Here is an 18,126-nt window from a genome sequence, read left to right on the forward strand (position 1 = left end):
CCTGCTCCTTTGGAAAAAGGAAAAGATCTCCTGGTGCCCTGGAGGCTCCATGGGTTTGTACTGGAGATTTGGATTTATACTCAAGATTTGGATTTGTGCTTCTAGATTTGGATTTGTATTTGTACTTGAAATTTGGATTTGTACTCGAAATTTGGATTTGGAGATTTGGATTTGTACTCAAGATTTGGACTTGTGCTTCTAGATTTGCATTTGTGCTTGGAGATTTGGATTTGTACTTGAGATTTGGATTTGTACTCAAAATTTGGCTTTGTGCTTGTAGATTTGGATTTGTGCTTCTAGATTTGGATTTGTGCTTCTAGATTTGGATTTGTGCTCGAGATTTGGATTTGTACTCGAGATTTGTATTTGTATTTGTGCTTCTAGGCTCAGATTTGTACTTGAGATTCGGATTTCTACTCAAGATTCAGATTTGTACTCGAGATTTGGATTTGTGCTTGGAGATTTGGATTTGTGCTTGGAGATTTGGATTTGAGCTGGAACACAAAGGTGGAACTCACACCCTGGGTGATTCAACTCTCCTGGTTTGGTCCTTGGGAAAGGTGAGGAGAGGAATGATGATGCAAATGAAGACAACCCCAATCTAAGCTGGCAGTGATCACATGAAAGTTGTAATCCCATGCCTGATTTATTTCTAGGCTTTGAACAGTTCCTTAAGTTGTTCTAGTATAGGCTCTTGAGTTTTCCTTGGTAAAAAATATCCCTGGATAATTAAAGTTATAGATGCACCATAACTGAAGGCTGTGATTCCTGAGGAATGTTTATTTTGAGGAGAACTGAAATCTTTAAATTGGTACCACTGTTAATTAAACTATTATAATATATTACACTATACCATTATATATTATTACAGAAAATCCTATTTGGTTACCAAACCCAAGGAGAACTGTACATTAATTTTTCTGTGAGCAAGAAAAATATAATTTTTTTAGTGTGATTACTCTCTGAAGAGCAGACTCTACATTCTGGCTGTGAGGAGCAGCTCCTTCACACTGCTGCCAAGCACATTCCCTCTGGATAAACTCTCCAAACAGCATCTCAAGTGGAACTTTCTCAGCTGAAATCAGTTCTAAAATTTAGAAACAAGACCTAAAAAACCTCTCTGATGTCTGGGGTTGTTTGGGATGCATTATTGTGCACAACAAGATGAAATCAGCCCCGTGGATGAGGAAACCAAAGTTTGTTCTGTGGCTGTTCCTGGATCCACAGCACAGCAGTGAGCAGGAGGTGCTCTGAGGAAAGCACTTGTAGCATCTTTAAAAATTCTAATTAAGCTACTCCAGATAACACTGACATTTCCCCCATATTTTTTAAATTCTCTTGCCTGTTCCTGGCAGAAGGAGAACCCTCGAGCTCCTGTTGACATTGACACAAAACCCCACTGACAGAGGAGTGAAAGCACCACCCAGGCAAGTCAAACAGAACAAATACCTCCAGATAATTCTTTTCCAAAGGAAGCTTTCAGCTGATGAAATAATTTGGGCAGAAATGTGGAAATAAACTTGCAGAATATTGAGAAATAAGGTGTCCCTGCCCATGGTCTTTAAGATCCTTTCCAGCCCGAACCATCCTGGGATTCTGTGATTGCACATTAAATAAAAAGAGGTGCTACTTACTTGGCTTGACGGGCAAAAATAAACTTTAAAGGAATTAATTCCAATGGTATTAAAACCTGATACTAGAAATAAATGTTCTGGTTTATATATTAAACAATCTGATGGTTTAGTTGATTGCATTCTTTATTTCTCAGTGGTAAGAGCTGTGAGAAGCTGGTTTGAATTCCAGTTGTTTCATGTTCAAGAATGGTTAATTAGAGCAGAATCTCACAGAAGCAGAATGGATCTCATGAAGATTTTAAGAGCACGGCCTGGGTTTGAAAGGAGAATCTACAAAACAAAGAAAGTTTATGAAAAAGGAGGAATTAAGCTGGGAAATAATATTATTACATATACATATATATCTACAAAATATGAATGGATAGAAATTAAAGATTAATAAATGTATATGATATAGTGGGAGAATGGCTCTAATGATCAAAGGAAATAATCACTGGGTTGTTATCTTTAGATAAAATCTTTAGTCAATTTTGCTACAATGGGCAAAGAAAGATAAATTGTTTCAAGGTGAAATGTCTGAAGTTAGAGAAGGGAAGGCCAAAAATGCCACAAAGCGCTCGGTTAGGGAAGAACGGTTTCCATGGGAAAATAAATATTTATGAAAAGTAACTAGGGCGTCAAAAACACAGAAAAGACCCTGGTGGTAAGAAGAGGAAGGGGAAAGACACTAAACTTCGAGGGAGAGAAGGTGAGAGGTTCAGGTTTCGCTTTCAGCCATGCTTTCTTCAGAAGATAACAGACACCAACAGAGAAAAGAAGATGTCACATCTCCTTTGGAGGACGCTGCAAGAGAAAGGAGAAGGATTTGGGTCATCGAGGGCCCTGCTATAGATAAAGGTGTGAAAAAAGGAGGCATCTAGGGCATCCCGTCCCCTCCCGGGCAGCGTGTGGGTGTGGGGAGCGGCGAGCGGCGGCGGCCGCGGGGCGCTGGGGCCGGGGCAGGCGCGGGGCTGCGGCTGCAATCGGTGCGTTGCCCCTTTAATTGAGTCCCCAGCCCTCGGGCGTCTCTGTCCAACGCCCACGTCAGCAAATACCTTTTGTTTCTCTCCCGTTCGGGCTCGCAGGGCTCGGGGCTGCGGGAGCAGCGGCGCGTCGCCTGCAGGCACGGCGAGCCCCGAGGCGGAGCCGGGGATCCCGCAGCCACCGCCCGCTCCCCCCGGCTCGGCGGCAGCCGCCCGCAGCACCCCGCCGGTGAGTGGCGGCTCCCGCACGCCGGTAGGCCGGGCAGGGCGCTGGGATTGGGGCGGAACGGGCCCCGCAGCCAGCCCGGCTGCGAGGAGGGCGCGGGGCTCCGCAGCGGCCGCGGGCGCTTCGGGCCGCCCGGTGCCGCCCGGAGCCGCTCGGTGCTGCCCGGAGCCGCCCGGAGCCGCTCGGTGCCGGCGCTGCCGCGTCCCCGGCGGGCGCCATTTGCAGCCCCGGGCGCGGACACAAAGGGGCTGCGCGGGGCGGGCGGCGGAGGCGCTGCCGGCGGAAGCGGCTGCGGGCGGCGGGACGGGAGCGGCACCGGGCACCGGGCACCGGGCGGGGACACGGGGGGCTCTGGCGGAGCGGCAGCCGCGGCTCCGTTCCCGCAGGCGGCACGGCCGGCCCGGGGCGCTCCGTGCGGGCGGAGGGGAGCGCGCAGCCGGCCGGGACAGGCGGGCGCGGCGGTCCCCGCGGCGGGAGCGGGGCCGGGCGGCTCCGGCGCCGTCGGGCGTCCCGGGCTGCCGGGGACCGGCCGGGCGGGTGAGTGACGGCGGCCGCGGCCAATGCCAGGGAGGCCGGGGCGCTGCCGCCGTGCCTTCCTCCCGGAGCGGGGCCCGGGCGGAGCGGGGCGAGGCGGAATCGCCGGTTCGAGGCGGAATCGCCGGTTTCGAGGCGGAATCGCCGGTTTCGAGGCGGAATCGCCGGTTCGATGCGGAATCGCCGGTTTCGAGGCACGGTCGCGGTCGCAGCCGCAGCTGCTCTTGGCTCCTCGTCTTCCCGGAGCTGCCTGAAGGCTGCGCAGCTCCAGCGGGCGGCACGAGTCCAGCCCCGCATCCCGCCCCGCAGCCCGGGAATGGATTTGCTCCCGGCTGTAGCACAGCCGTCCGTGCCAAATAACGCGGTCTTGGCTTTGCCATCCCTCTTGTGCTGTTGGGAAATGAATCTATGGTTCAGCATATCGTGATTTAAAGAAATGCTATTGTTTGTAAAGATAGCTGTAAAATTGGGTCTGATATGTTTGGCTGAGTTACACAGCACTGAAGTCAATAGTGAAATAATTGTCTTCATTTTTTTTAGAGGAACGTTTAATTTCATCTTTTCTGGGATGGAGATTTCTTCTCACCAGTTTCACCTCTTGCAGCAACTAAATGAGCAGCGCAGGCAGGACTTGTTCTGTGACTGCAACATCCTGGTGGAGGGCAAGGTCTTCAAAGCCCATCGCAATGTGCTGTTTGCCAGCAGTGGCTACTTCAAAATGCTCCTTTCGCAGAGCTCGAAGGAGACGAGTCAGTCCACGACAGCCACTTTCCAGGCCTTTTCTCCTGACACCTTCACAGTTATCCTAGATTTTGTGTATTCAGGCAAACTGTCTCTCACTGGTCAGAATGTGATCGAAGTCATGTCGGCTGCCAGCTATCTGCAGATGACCGATGTGATCAGCGTGTGTAAAACCTTCATCAAGTCCTCGCTGGACATCAGTGAGAAGGAGAAGGATCGCTACTTCAGCCTGTCAGACAAAGATGTCAGTTCCAACGGCGTGGACCGGTCCTGCGTGTACAGTGGAGGGTGGAGGGCAGAGAGCAGCCCCCCGCATTCCCACTCCAGCCCAGACCCTGGGACTTGTATGATGGGTGGCAACACTTGGAGCAATTTCAACTATTACCCCAGCTCTCAAAGAAATGCCCAGCAGCAGCTGTCCAAACACGAGCAGCGGCAGGATTCCATCAAGAAATCCCGGCACCTGGGGCTGCAGCAGCCTTCAGACATCCCCCACTATAAATCCAGCAAGCTGGAGGACAGGGCTGCCGAGCCCGCCGGCCACGCCGCGCCGCCCGAGGAGCAAGTCCACATCGACACGGAGGTGGAAGCTCCTCACGTGGGCTACCAGTTTGGCCAAGGGGCTGAGGTGATGCCCAGGGGCTTGGCTGTGTCGCAGCAGGAGCACGAGTCACCCCGCTCCTCCAGTAAATCCAAATCCTCCAAAGCTGAGGAGCAGTACGGGAGCATGCCCTCCATCCTGGGAGTCATGGGGAACTGGGCTGAAGGTGAGTGGGGTTTAGGCACCTGTGAATCCTCTCTTCTGCCTCTGAGAAAACAGGTCTTACTCAATAGTAAAGCACAACTGCCAAAAAGACAGCTGTATTGTCCAGAAATGTATGTTTGGAAAGTTTTAACTCATTACCTTGAAATCATTTTGAGTTCTTGAAGTACCTGGGGTATTAAATTTAAAAATAAATATAAGTTGGGATATTTTTACGTTCATTTTCATGAAATCAAAGAATACTTTGGGTTGGAAAGGACCTTAAAGCTCATTTTGCTCCACTCCCTGCCATGGGCAGGGACACCTCCCACTATCCCAGGTTGCTCCAGGCTCTGTCCAGGCTGGCTTTACCAGGTCTGTGTTAATACAGCCAATGGTCCACTCCTCCTTTGTTCCACTCCTGTGTAATCTACAGACAAACACAAAACCTTTGTGCTTGAAACAACCCGTGAATATTTTAATAAAGTGACGTGCTATTCTCCTCATAAAACCCTTTTTCCTAGAGCATTACATGACACGATTTTGACTTTTTTTTTTTTTCCTTAAATCCCATTATTTTCTGGCAGATGACCTGGCCAGGATGAGGTTCAAGTGTCCATTCTGCAGCCACGTGGTGAAGAGAAAAGCCGACCTCAAGCGTCACCTTCGCTGTCACACGGGAGAGCGGCCGTACCCCTGCGAGGCGTGTGGGAAGAGATTCAGCAGGCTGGATCACCTCAGCAGCCATTTTCGAACTGTGAGTATTTTTAGCAACTGCATGATTTATTTAACATGTAAATCTGGCTAATTAAACACAGTGTGAGTGTATCTGGTTGGTCTAATGACTCCTGTAAAGAAGAGGGGAATAGAACATTAATTTGGTTTGGCTGCAGTGGAATTGAAGGATAATTTGCAGGAAAGGGGAGGAATTTGTTGGGTAATTGATGGCTTGCAGAGGTTCTGCTCTCTGCAGCCTGTGAGAGCTCCAGTGGGCATTTACCGTGCCAGGGCTGGTGCAGTTCAGCGTTTGATGTCTCGGAAATTAAGGCAACGCAGCGATTTGATTTTTGTCATCTCCCAAAAACGCCATTTACAGTGAATGCTTTACAAATCCATCCCTTCTGATTTTCCCAGATCCACCAGGCGTGCAAGCCCATCTGCAGGAAGTGCAAGCGCCACGTCACCGAGCTGACGGGCCAGGTGGTGCAGGAGGGGACACGGCGCTACAGACTGTGCAACGAGTGCCTGGCCGAGGCGGGCATCGACAGCATCCGCATTGACTTGGAGGCTGAGGCGCCTCTGGAGTTCCCACAGGACGGGGACAAGGATTCCAGGTGGCACTACGGCGACGACAACAGGTCCGACGTGGAGATCGTGGAGGACGGCTCCACCGACTTGGTCATCCAGCAAGTGGATGACAGCGAGGATGAAGCGGAGGAGAAGGAAGTGAAACCAAATATTAGGTAGTTGGAAGACAAGGATTGGGAATTCCGTGGAAGAGGGAGGATGTACTGTGGCCAAATGCCCTCTGCCAGCTGATCCTACAGAGACATGTGGTTGAACAGGTCCAGACTTGCATGTATTTATGGACACGTCATTGAGACCATGCTGGTTTGTTAGCAGAACCCCCATGCGTTGTTTGGTTAAAAAAAATCCATCCTGAAATTATGCATCAACAAAGAAACTGCAGTATTATGTGGATAATTTTTATAGAGGCAACGGGGCACGTCTCAAAGCCTCTTGCAAGGAGGTCTAAATACTTTTAAAAAGTCACATATTATTGTAAATTGCCCATTTTTCACACTTGTAGAGAGGTGGGGTTTATATATCATTTGGGCTATAAACAAAAGTATAAAACCCCCCACACCAGACAACCTTTCCTGAGTGTTCAGAAGTGAAGAGAATCTTCTTGAAATCTTCATGTTATGATAAGGAAAAAGGCAATTAATTAAGAAAGAACATTTAAAATGTTTTGGCACTTTTGTCTGGAAAAGAACTTCTGCAAAATTTATTAGGATGAGGTGAATCTTTAGTAGATCATATGCTCAAGGCCTATTTCTTTAAAAAAAAAAAAAGCACATAAATGCTTAACACATCAGAGACAAACCAATTAAAAATTTGGATCATTAATTGATGGCAGTAGATGTTTTAGTCTCAAAATTAGGATATCAGACTGGGCTGTTTTAATAAGCCCTATTAAATTACTCTTTTTTAATATTTTGAAACCTTTCAAAAGTGCCCAGACATGGTGGGATTGTTGGGGTGCAGGGCCAGGAGTTGCATTTGGGTGATCCTTGTGGGTCCCCTCCAGCTCAGGATATTTTCCAGTCTGTACCAGTGAGACCAAGATGTACTGGAAGTTCTAGACACCATATTTGTGTTATTTCACCCACAATTAGGCTGCAGAGATGAGTAATGGTGAAGAAATTTTACTTTTCTAACAAAATAAGTTTGGTTTTGTTGCTTAGTGAGATTCTCTTACCCAGCACTGTCAGCAGGAGAGGAGCAGGAGATGCTTCTGCTGCTCTGCATTCCTTGGACACACCTGAGTGTTATTCCAATCCTTGGGATCATGGAACTCAATGGCTGTAGAGTTAGAAAATTATATCTATTTTTTTCTTTTTTACAGCTTTGTAAGCATGTTTGGCTGAACCCCAGGGTTTCTTACACAACAATCCCATATACATATATACATATGTATATATGTATATATACTATATAATCTTTCCCAGGGACAGCTAAAAAGTCACTATTTTATTTTTAGTTGTGTAAAAACTGTATAACTTTCTTGTATCATCATGACCAGAGTGCAGCATTTTCATTTCAGGCTGCAGGTGACCAACAAATGACAACTTGAGAACTTCATGCTAAATTCAGTGTAAGCATTAAGCACCCTCCTCTCCATGGGAAGCATCCCAAGAACACAAGAAATGGTGTTTTATTGTTCCTACAAAAATTACAGTTTACTGGCTTAGGTTTGGGGAGGAGGTGACTTAAAAATCTTTGTGATGACCCACATGAAAACATCTTAAACAAGACTTACACTCGATTTTATGGATGATACTTGGTCAGCAGCCCAAAAATTGACTTGATGTGAAAACAGACATTTAATTTCTTGGAGCGTTGAAACTCCTAAAATGCCTGTTATTAAATGGCTAAGAAATATTCATGAGCAACCTGGACTTAATCAAACACACAGAACAAGAAATATTTTAAAGAATATGGAGTAACTTTGCTCAAATTTCATAGATGTTTCCCTTTCCCTTCCCATTAAACAGTTTGACAACAAATCCCAGGTATCAGTCCCAGGGTAAAAATGTGTCTGGAATTGGTCTGTGTTTGTTTGGGGATGAAGGGGAGGGGAAAATAAAGTGTTCTCTCCAGGCCTGAAATCTTAACTGCCAACTGCAAAGGTCAGACTATTAAGTGTTTCTTAATAGTGGGGGTGTTTTTAGAAGCAAAGGGATTTTTGGATCAATACTCAATTTAATTAGAGATCATAAATCTAACAATACTGAGGAGCAGATGCTTCAGAACGAGATCTGAAGTGGCTCTAAATGGGCAAATGGAACAATCCCTCCATAGGAAGACTTTTACTTTTTAAACACAGGCAGATTAATTGTTGATTTGCTGGGCAAATAAGGGTTTTTTTCTGGATTTATACGTTGTTATTCTCATTAGTATAGCTAGATATCTGTAGTCATTTTTAAAGTATCATATTAAGCTTGGAGTTAAGCTCAAGGCTGCGATTCCCACAAGTCAATGATGTTTTCCTGTTTTTTAAAAGTTACCATTTTTACATTTGTTTCTTAATTTTGGTCTTTGTTTCCTTCTTTTTGTATTGCAAGACAGGATAAATGTTAAGTGCCTTCTGTTTTCCACGTCCTTCATTTTACACTCACATATTTTTCTTGGGTTTTTTTTTTCTTTAAATGAAAGTATTTGTTTTCTTTTTGTCTCCTTCCATTGCCTCTGATTGTCTTCTTCATATTTCTGTGAGGATCACATGCCCCTCATCAACACACGGAACATTTCCTTTCCTTTCAAGGAGGAAAGTAAAGACCACATAGGGATGTTCCCACTGAATTTGTTTATTTCCTTGTATTTCTTTCATCTTTATGTCTTAGGGATAAGGTTTAGTGCTGGACTTGATCTTAAGGGGTCTTTTCTAAGAATTCTGTGATTATTTTTGCTTGGTTTGTGTTTACTTTGTATTCACAAAACCACAGCCATTAAATTACCTAAACATCTGTATTTGCTATCCAAAACATGTCACTTGTGCTTATGTTAAACAGTTGGGTAGACCTCCTAAAAAAAAAAACAAAAGACCCCAAAAAATCTCACAGAGGGCTGACTCTGACTGCTACAGGTATCCTTCCCCTACTCTTGGCTCTGCAGAATGTTCCATCTTCCAGGATTTTGGGATCCATCTCAAGTTTTCAATGATAACTTAAGGGAAAAATAAACCCACAAAACACTCTGTTTGATATAAAATGATGGAATATACATTTCTTCCCTGAAGCATCCGGTCACTGTCAGAGTTATCCCATCACAGAGCCACGCCAATGTCTATCTTTCTTATATTTTAATTACTGTTGCTTGGAGGCAACAAGTACAAAAATGAAATAGAAGAAAAAAAAATCTCCAATTCTGCCCAAAAGATTGAATTTTGAAGAAAAGGATGTTCTAATCCTGCAGCCCTTGCCTTGAATAATTGTTCCATTAGGTACAAATTCGTGCCAGCATTGTCTGTTAAGTGATGGGTATAAGTTGATGAGCTACTAAGAAAAGCTTATAATATCATTTAGTTAAATATTTTCTATACTGTTTAACTTAAAACCTTTCTACATTGGAGGTGTAACCTTTCATCCTATTTAACTCATGAAATGCAAAGAGAAGGCTTATTTGGTGCATCAAGAATTTTAAACAGAGCAGGATCACAGAACAAGAGATTTTGTAGGGAAGATTGGGAGGAGTGGCTGGAAAGAGCCTTCCCTATCTTGGCTTAGCTGCTGGAATAAATTAAACACTATTGAAGATCTCACCCGACGCTTACTGAGGAAATGGGAACTGTTCTTTGCCAGGTTCTTGCAGCCTGCTCTGAGGATTGTACCGATGACAGCAGAGGTTCCTTCTCAAAATTATTCCATGATCTCCAGGAATAAGACTGAAAGAATCGCATCTACCAGGCACTAATTTGAAAGTGACTTGTCTTCTAACAGGCATCCTGATTCAATTTTCCACCCAGAAGGGAAAACAGGACAATCTGTGTATTGCACTCCTGCGTGTCGCGCTTTGCTTTCGGATTATCCTCATTGTTTGAATACAAAAATCCCGTTATAAAAATGCTGCGATCTCGAGTTAATATCATTAATCCTACACCGCGGAGCTCCGGATCTCTGCCGTTCACCGTTCAGGTGGCTCTTTCCCTCCACGCACACACAAAGGTAGCAACAACAAAGCCTTGTGCGAGCGGGGCAGCGGCCTCGGAGCAGCGTGTGGGTGTGGGGAGCGGCGAGCGGCGGCGGCCGCGGGGCGCTGGGGCCGGGGCAGGCGCGGGGCTGCGGCTGCAATCGGTGCGTTGCCCCTTTAATTGAGTCCCCAGCCCTCGGGCGTCTCTGTCCAACGCCCACGTCAGCAAATACCTTTTGTTTCTCTCCCGTTCGGGCTCGCAGGGCTCGGGGCTGCGGGAGCAGCGGCGCGTCGCCTGCAGGCACGGCGAGCCCCGAGGCGGAGCCGGGGATCCCGCAGCCACCGCCCGCTCCCCCCGGCTCGGCGGCAGCCGCCCGCAGCACCCCGCCGGTGAGTGGCCGTTCTGCTCTGCGCTGATGGGAAGGACCGGGCGGGCGTCGGGGCTGACGGCGGCTGCGAGCGGGCGGCGGCGAGGAGGGCGCGGGGCTCCGCAGCGGTCGTGGGCGCTTCGGGCCGCCCGGAGCCGCCCGGTGCCGCCCGGAGCCGCTCGGTGCCGCTCGGTGCCGCTCGGTGCCGCCCGGAGCCGCCCGGAGCCGCTCGGTGCCGGCGCTGCCGCGTCCCCGGCGGGCGCCATTTGCAGCCCCGGGCGCGGACACAAAGGGGCTGCGCGGGGCGGGCGGCGGCGAGAGGGGGCGGCGGGAGCGGCGGAGGCGCTGCCGGCGGAGATGAGAGGGGGCGGCGGGACGGGAGCGGTACCGGCCGGGCTAACCACGAGCGCCCGGCACCGGGCGGGGACACGCGGGGCTCTGGCGGAGCGGCAGCCGCGGCTCCGTTCCCGCGGGCGGTTGCGGGCGGCACGCCCGGCCCGGGGCGCTCCGTGCGGGCGCTGCGGTCCCCGCGGCGGGAGCGGGGCCGGGAGGCGCCTCCGCGCCGGCGGAGCGGCTCCGGCGCCGTCGGGCGTCCCGCACTGCCGGGGAGCGAGCGGCCAATTCGGCCGGGCGGGCGATGAGTGACGGCGGCCGCGGCCAATGCCGGGGCCCGGGCCGGGACGGAGGCGACCCCGGGGCGCTGCCGCCGCATTCGAGCGGTCCCGAGGCGCCGGGGCGGAGGCTGTGCCCACCGCGGACCCGCGTCAGCCGCGGCTCTGCCCACGGCGGGAGGGCCAAGTTCTCTTACACAGTCTGAGAACCATCAAAGCTTGGTCGACAGAATTTTCCTTCTTTTGGGATACGGAGTAATCCCGCTGGGACATCTTTTCACTTCTTTTGAGTTGTTAAGTTTCTTCTCTCTTGTTATGCAGAGTAGCGGCCGCAGGGAGATTGGAGATACATTGGGAATGTGATAGCGCTTTTTTAAACGACAGCTCATCTCTTTAAGTTAGGATTCAGCATCAGTGATTCAGATCATCATTGATTGATATGATGTTTTTTCCTTTACAGCAAACCTTCCTCTTACTCCCCGCCTGGAATGGAGATTTCTTCCCACCAGTCTCACCTCCTGGAGCAGCTGAACGAGCAGCGGAAGCAGGACTTGTTCTGTGACTGCAACATCCTGGTGGAGGGCAAGGTCTTCAAAGCCCATCGCAATGTGCTGTTTGCCAGCAGTGGCTACTTCAAAATGCTCCTTTCGCAGAGCTCGAAGGAGACAAGTCAGCCAACCATAGCCACGTTTGAGGTCTTCTCTCCAGAGACGTTCATGGTCATCCTGGACTTTGTGTATTCAGGGATATTGTCTTTAACGGGTCAGAATGTGATCGAAGTCATGTCAGCTGCCAGCTATCTGCAGATGACAGACATCCTCAATGTCTGCAAGACCTTCATTAAGTCCTCACTGGATATTAATGAAAAGGAAAAGGATCACTACCTCAGCCTCTCGGCCAAAAGTGCGAGCACTGACCCTACCCCTGCCCGCCCGGCTCTTTATCGCTCCAGAAGGAAAGCAAAGAGCAACCCCCGCCGTTCCTGCTCGATCCCAGACGAAAAACCCAACGGGAACGAAAACTCCTGGAGCAGTTACAGCAGCTACCTGTCCTCACAGGTGATCCTGCAGCGGGCAGAGACCCAGCTGTCCAAAAGAGGCAGGAAACAGGGCTCCACGAGAAAGCGCCGCAAGCACCTGGGGCTGTCGCAGAGCCGGGAGCTGGGAGGGTGCAAACCGGACAGAGCGGAGCGAGCCGGAGCCTCGGATCCCACTCACATCTCCCACGGGGGAGAGGAGGCTGAGTTTGATGCTGAGAACGACGTGGATCAGGATGATTTTGGCTATCATCCCGGAGCAGAGGCCGCAGCCAAGAGGTGGTCGGTTGCTCAGCTAGAACAAGAACTTTCCAGAACTCCTGAGTTCATGGAGTTAAAGGCAGAAGAACTGTACACCTCAATGCCCACAATTTTAGGGGTAATGAGTAGCTGGAATGAAGGTAAACAATAGAAACTGCTTGGGAAAGTTTGGTTTTATTTGGGAGAATTCAGGTGATGATTTGGAAGGAATTTGTACAGCTTCATGCGAACCAAAACCCTATCTCGAATGATAGGTGATTTTATCTGCTCAATTTTAGTGCTAACACTAAGATTTTCAAGCCAGAACAGGGCATGGGAATTGAAATGGGACTGACTGAGGTATTCTGTAAATTTCAACCCCAACATGCCTGATTATTTGGGCCCAAGTGGAGTTTAATGAAGCCTTAAGGGCTGTAATTTCTTGGGGACCTAAAGGACTGAGTTTCTACAATATCTGGCAATAACAGAGGTGTTCAACCTCAACCCAATCCAAGTCCTTCCCATGAGAGATCCTGGCATTGCTGGGATGTTGCATTTTGGGGTCCAACCAGGCCAAACTTCTGACATCACCTGCCTGAGGGTGGAACAAAGCTGACACGTTTATTCCCATGTGCATTCCTTTGGAAATGAACACATCTGTAGATCATAACTGCATATTCTAAAGACATCTTTATACATCACACAGATTATAAATGTCAAAGCTATGAACCATTAGCTGGTGGAAGAGTCAGATATGATGGCTATGTATAAATAGTTGCATATTTATGATAACCTTTATATCTAAAAAATGTCAGGAAGAAAACACTATCAAGTGGTCAATTAACAAGTTAAATGAGAATAAAAAATGCAAGTTGGGGGATGTACATAGATATATATTTAACAAATCCATATCCTCCTTATTTATAAAACTATCTTTTTTAGTTCAATTTCTTTCTCAACAATAGCTGTCTTATTCTATAACATTTCTAAATCAGCATTATCTCAAAGTTTGCATATAAATACATACTTTGTAAAGCTACTGTCAAACTTTGAAAATTTTCTATATACTTTCAATTTTTCCTAAGTATTGAGGTGTTTTTTTTTTTTTATTTAAAGAAAACTCGAGCTGTCAGGTATTTTAAACTGAGAACTGATGAAAGTACAGCAAGAAAGCTCTGCTGTGTGCCCTGTCCCTGCCAGGTGAATGCGTTTCAAGTGCCCGTTCTGCACGTGGCGGGTGGACCTGAAGCGCCACCTGCGGTGTCACACCTTTGTAAACCTTCTATCAAACTTTGAAAATTTTCTATATACTTTCAATTTTCTATATTTTCAAAAATTTTCAATTAGATTTTTCTAATTTTCTTTCTATTTTCACATCCTCCAAAGCCTGGATTTTATGTATCATTACATACTATCTTTAATACGATACATACTTATACAAGCATCCAAACATCCTAAGTATCGGGGTGTTTTTTTTTATTTAAAGCAAACTCGAGCTGTCAGGTATTTTAAAGTGAGAACTGATGAAAGTACAGCAAGAAAGCTCTGCTGTGTGCCCTGTCCCTGCCAGGTGACCTGCCCCGGATGCGTTTCAAGTGCCCGTTCTGCACGCACACGGTGAAGCGGCGGGCGGACCTGAAGCGCCACCTGCGGTGTCACACCGGGGAGCGGCCCTACCCCTGCGAGGCCTGCGGGAAGAGGTTCACCCGCCTGGAGCACCTCCGCAACCACTTCCAAACGGTAGGAAAACACATCTGCCTTTAGAACATTTGGGTGATGGTTCAGCAAAGAAGCTCAGAGCTCCTGGTCCTTGTGGAAGTGGGAATTAATTCGCTGGTGGTAGCTGTGTAGGCATCGCCAAACTCAGCACTGGAAAAGCAGCGCATCAGCTTGAATTGTTCATTATTTAACATAGCAAATTGTATTTAAAATGTAATTTTTTAGCACGATTCAGCACGCTTCTGTCAGCAAAATGGGCTAGGACTGGGTAATAGTTGACATAGACTCCATGCATTTACAGAAGGCTCATAATTATCTTTATTAAGAAACCCATGCTTTTATACCCTAGTTTGCTACAGGTGGACCTAATTGGTCCTTTAATTAAAACACCATCACCATTGGCTAATGAAGAAACCACCCTTTGGTAATCTCCATAACACATTCCACATGTTCACACCACCAAGTGTAGCAACCTAAGAATTGTTTCTCATTCTTTTCTCTTGAGCTTCTTACAGCTTTTCCCACAACAACACCTGGGAAAGTTGCCTGCTGCTCTCTGTGACCAGAGAGCTGCTGCGATAATTTTCATGGTCTAAAAAAAAAAGGCAAATTTGTAAATTTTAAATCCTTTCAGATACACCAAGCTGGCAAACTGATCTGCAGGAAGTGCAAGCGCCACGTCACGGAGCTGACGGGCTGCGTGGTGCAGCAGGGGACGCGGCGCTACAGACTGTGCCACAAGTGCTTGGCAGAAGCCAATTTCGACAGCATCCCCGAGGATTTCAATCCATCTGAACATTCTCCTGTCTCCTCCACGGGGAACAAACGCCCCAGATGGGCTCTGGAGGAGGAGCAGAAATCAGATGAAGAGACAGTGGAGGAGGAGCCCTATAATTTGGTTGTCCGACACAATAATGAGGATATTCCGGATGAGGTAAAGGAAAAGGTGAAGCCGAATCTTAGGTAGATCTTTGTGTATTTGTTATTGTTGTGTTCAAGATTAAATGACTCGTGTCCTACCAACTAATGCTTTTAATAAAATGAAGTATTGCTAAAATTCTCTTCTGAGAAGGAAAATTTGGACCAAAACAAGTTGTTTTGCAGACATGGAACAGTGTAATTGCTTCTAAATGTCATCCAGAATGTACTGAGCATCATAAAATAGCCTGAGTTGAAAGGGACCCACAAGGAACATCAAGTCCAGCTGCTCACTTATTGTCTGGAAACTGTTTAAGAGAATTGGTTTATATTTCATCAAAGCTCAGAGCTCCTGCTCATTGTGGAAGTGTGAACCAATTGACAATTCCACAAAGGTTCTGTACAATACAGATTTTTAAAGACCAAATATTGCCAATTTGCTTGGAAAAACTCTTTACTAGGTGAGCAGCTGAGAAATGTTAAACCACTTTTTTTTTTTTGCTGATATTGTAATTAATTTGTACATAACACATTAGAAACTTCCTAAGAAAGGAGCGAGGGAAACAACTGGAGTTCTTCCTGTTGAAGAACCTTTTTACCAGAGCTTTGTTTTCTCAGTGAACTTTACAGCTTCTTCTAGTTGAAAAAAGCATGATTTAGGAGCTCCCACAGCCAGAGTAGAGTAGGTGACCAGAGCATCTGTAGTTCACTTGGATAGTATGAATTTGCCTTTTTTTTTTTTTTGTACTGTGAATTTTATAGAGAGATACACCAACGTGGTTCCAAGGAAATAAAATGTGCACTCACTGGAATTCCAGTTGTCAGGTTTTTTTCCATTTTTTTCCCGCAGGATTGATGCAAGATTTGCTTAAACCCATCTAACTTACTCTAGGAATAAAGAGGCCAAGTCCCTTGAATTTCAGTGGGACACTTGTGATCAGAGCTTAAGATTGTGGAGCTACTTTAGAAAGGCTCTCCTGCTCGTATAACTTTAGGGTGCTTGACAGCATAAAAACATTTTTTATAGTACAATTTCCCTCAGAGGTTATGCAGCTCTTGTAGTTCTGGAGCCTCTTAAGCTTTTTTAGTTGTATCTATTTCCCCAGTCACTTGAATCAGAGTACCTGCACTTGGTAGAGAAACTAAAAATGCTCACTACTGAATTATTAAAAAAAGAAAAGCTGAAGGAGTGCACAAAGAAATCTTCTGCCTGAGAGCAGAGAATGGCATTCCCAGTGGGCACTCCTGATAAAGAGCCACTGTTTGGTCTCATGTCTCATTTGATGCTGTGTTTCCTTTCCCGTTAGCAGCATCTGTAGTGTGAGGTTCCTGCCAAGAAAGCAAAATTCCCCACAGAGAATTTGAGAACAGCCATATCGATGCACATCCAGGTTCTGCCTCTAACAGCTGCCATTAAACTCAGCAAAAGTGAGAATGGGGCAAGAATCTGTGATAATTCCTTTAATGCTCTCCCAGTCTCCAGCCTTTTTCAGCTCTCCTTGAGATTTGTACATTTGGTAACCACCAGTGCAGGGCTTTTCCAAGTAGTTCACCACTCTTATCCTTGAACTTCCTACATCTGCAGGATCCTCTGGCACCCCCAGAAGGGTTTGCAGCCTAAGGGTGTTTTTTAATGACCCACTTTCAGTGGCCTCCTGTAAAGCCCTGGGAAAGCAGCACTGTGAGCTGAAACTTGCCACTGCCACAGCTGTGCAAATGGAGCAAGGTGAATTTAAGGCCTGTTTTATAGTAAGTACTTAATAAATAATGAAAAAGAAAAAAAAAGATGAATACCACTTACTTAATTCCAAATGTTTTCCTAGCAAGTTCCTGTCAGCATTTCAGTAAGTAGAGCACTTCAGTATGTTACTATAGCCTGAGACTGATCTTGGGGCACCTCAGCATTTGTCTGCAAAGTTAAAATTTAACCACATAAATTTATTTTCTCACATTTTAGAGAGCTGGGCTAAAGGAAGGCTGCCCTCAGCTCCTACACCCACCTCCCCTCAGTTCCTTGCCCATCTCCCCATAGCCCCAGCCCCTCACTCATCTCCCCATAGCTCCAGTTCAGGTCCTTGTCCAACTCCCCTCAGCCAGTGTCCATCTCCCCAAAACCATACGGATCCTTGGCCCCAACTCAGCCCCCTAGCCAGTGTCCACCTCCCCACACCACTGACTGTCGGGTCCGTGTCCATCTCCCCACACCACTGATGCTCAGTCCCTGTGTCCATCTCCCCACACCACTGACCCTCAGTCCCCCGTGTCCATCTCCCCACACCACTGACCCTCAGTCCCCGTGTCCATCTCCCCACACCACTGACCCTCAGTCCCCGTGTCCATCTCCCCACACCACTGACCCTCAGTCCCCGTGTCCATCTCCCCACACCACTGACCCTCAGTCCCTGTGTCCATCTCCCCACACCACTGGCCCTCAGTCAGAGTCCATCTCCCCACACCACTGACCCTCAGTCCGTGTCCATCTCCCCTCACCACTGACCCTCAGTCCCTGTGTCCATCTCCCCACACCACTGACCCTCAGTCCGTGTCCATCTCCCCTCACCACTGACCCTCGGTCCCTGTGTCCATCTCCCCACACCACTGACCCTCAGTCCCTGTGTCCATCTCCCCACACCACTGACCCTCAGTCCCTGTGTCCATCTCCCCACACCACTGACCCTCAGTCCCTGTGTCCATCTCCCCTCAGGCTATGGAGAACAAAACCCGCCCCAACTCGACGCCTGATTGGCCGAGCGCGGCCACGTGACACAACCAGCCAATGACATTCCAGAGTGACGCCTGAGGGGCCGCAATGGCGGCCCTGCCCTCACTGCCCTTGGGGCTCTGGTGAGGGGAAACAAACCCCAAGCTGTCAAAAATCACATTTATTTTGTACCATTAAACTAGCGACTTGCAATTCCTACTGATACAAAAGAGGCTGCTCGCCTTAGCAGGGAACAGAGCACAAGTGTAATTCATTTTTGTC

At 47.7% G+C, this 18,126-nt stretch overlaps 3 protein-coding genes and 1 long non-coding RNA gene across 9 annotated transcripts; 2 read left to right on the forward strand and 2 right to left on the reverse strand.

The window, feature by feature from the left end:
• Positions 1-1,739: 1,739 nt before the first annotated feature.
• Positions 1,740-3,914, reverse strand: LOC121468050 (uncharacterized). Its single transcript, XM_072918067.1, has 4 exons — positions 3,851-3,914; positions 2,669-3,746; positions 2,382-2,417; positions 1,740-1,904 (listed from the first exon to the last, which is right to left on the reverse strand). The coding sequence occupies exons 1-4, from the start codon at positions 3,912-3,914 to the stop codon at positions 1,862-1,864; spliced, it is 1,221 nt and encodes a 406-aa protein (XP_072774168.1). The 3' UTR covers positions 1,740-1,861.
• On the forward strand, positions 1,904-8,803 carry ZBTB8A (zinc finger and BTB domain containing 8A). Of its 4 annotated transcripts, none has more exons than XM_030290659.4 (4): positions 1,904-2,471; positions 3,897-4,864; positions 5,427-5,596; positions 5,974-8,803. In XM_030290659.4, the coding sequence occupies exons 2-4, from the start codon at positions 3,925-3,927 to the stop codon at positions 6,304-6,306; spliced, it is 1,443 nt and encodes a 480-aa protein (XP_030146519.4). In that variant the 5' UTR covers positions 1,904-2,471; positions 3,897-3,924; the 3' UTR covers positions 6,307-8,803. The 4 variants fall into 4 exon arrangements, with proteins under 4 accessions (XP_030146519.4, XP_002194073.5, XP_030146518.4 ...); XM_002194037.7 differs by lacking the exon at positions 1,904-2,471 and adding an exon at positions 2,691-2,825; XM_030290658.4 differs by lacking the exon at positions 1,904-2,471 and adding an exon at positions 2,712-2,849.
• A 270-nt stretch (positions 8,804-9,073) lies between these two features.
• LOC100222777 (zinc finger and BTB domain-containing protein 8A) lies at positions 9,074-15,955 on the forward strand. 3 transcript variants are annotated; one of them, XM_030290656.4, is made up of 4 exons: positions 9,074-10,286; positions 11,691-12,667; positions 14,077-14,246; positions 14,860-15,955. In XM_030290656.4, the coding sequence occupies exons 2-4, from the start codon at positions 11,719-11,721 to the stop codon at positions 15,190-15,192; spliced, it is 1,452 nt and encodes a 483-aa protein (XP_030146516.4). In that variant the 5' UTR covers positions 9,074-10,286; positions 11,691-11,718; the 3' UTR covers positions 15,193-15,955. The 3 variants fall into 3 exon arrangements, with proteins under 3 accessions (XP_030146516.4, XP_012426096.4, XP_030146515.4); XM_012570642.5 differs by lacking the exon at positions 9,074-10,286 and adding an exon at positions 10,522-10,641; XM_030290655.4 differs by lacking the exon at positions 9,074-10,286 and adding an exon at positions 11,163-11,523.
• On the reverse strand, positions 14,520-17,153 carry LOC140680479 (uncharacterized). The gene is made up of 2 exons (XR_012051828.1): positions 16,945-17,153; positions 14,520-16,472 (listed from the first exon to the last, which is right to left on the reverse strand). It is a non-coding gene; the product is annotated as an uncharacterized lncRNA (long non-coding RNA).
• Between the last annotated feature and the right edge of the window lie 973 nt (positions 17,154-18,126).

Source organism: Taeniopygia guttata, chromosome 23 (assembly GCF_048771995.1).
Source record: "Taeniopygia guttata chromosome 23, bTaeGut7.mat, whole genome shotgun sequence".
NCBI classification, from domain to species: domain Eukaryota; kingdom Metazoa; phylum Chordata; class Aves; order Passeriformes; family Estrildidae; genus Taeniopygia; species Taeniopygia guttata.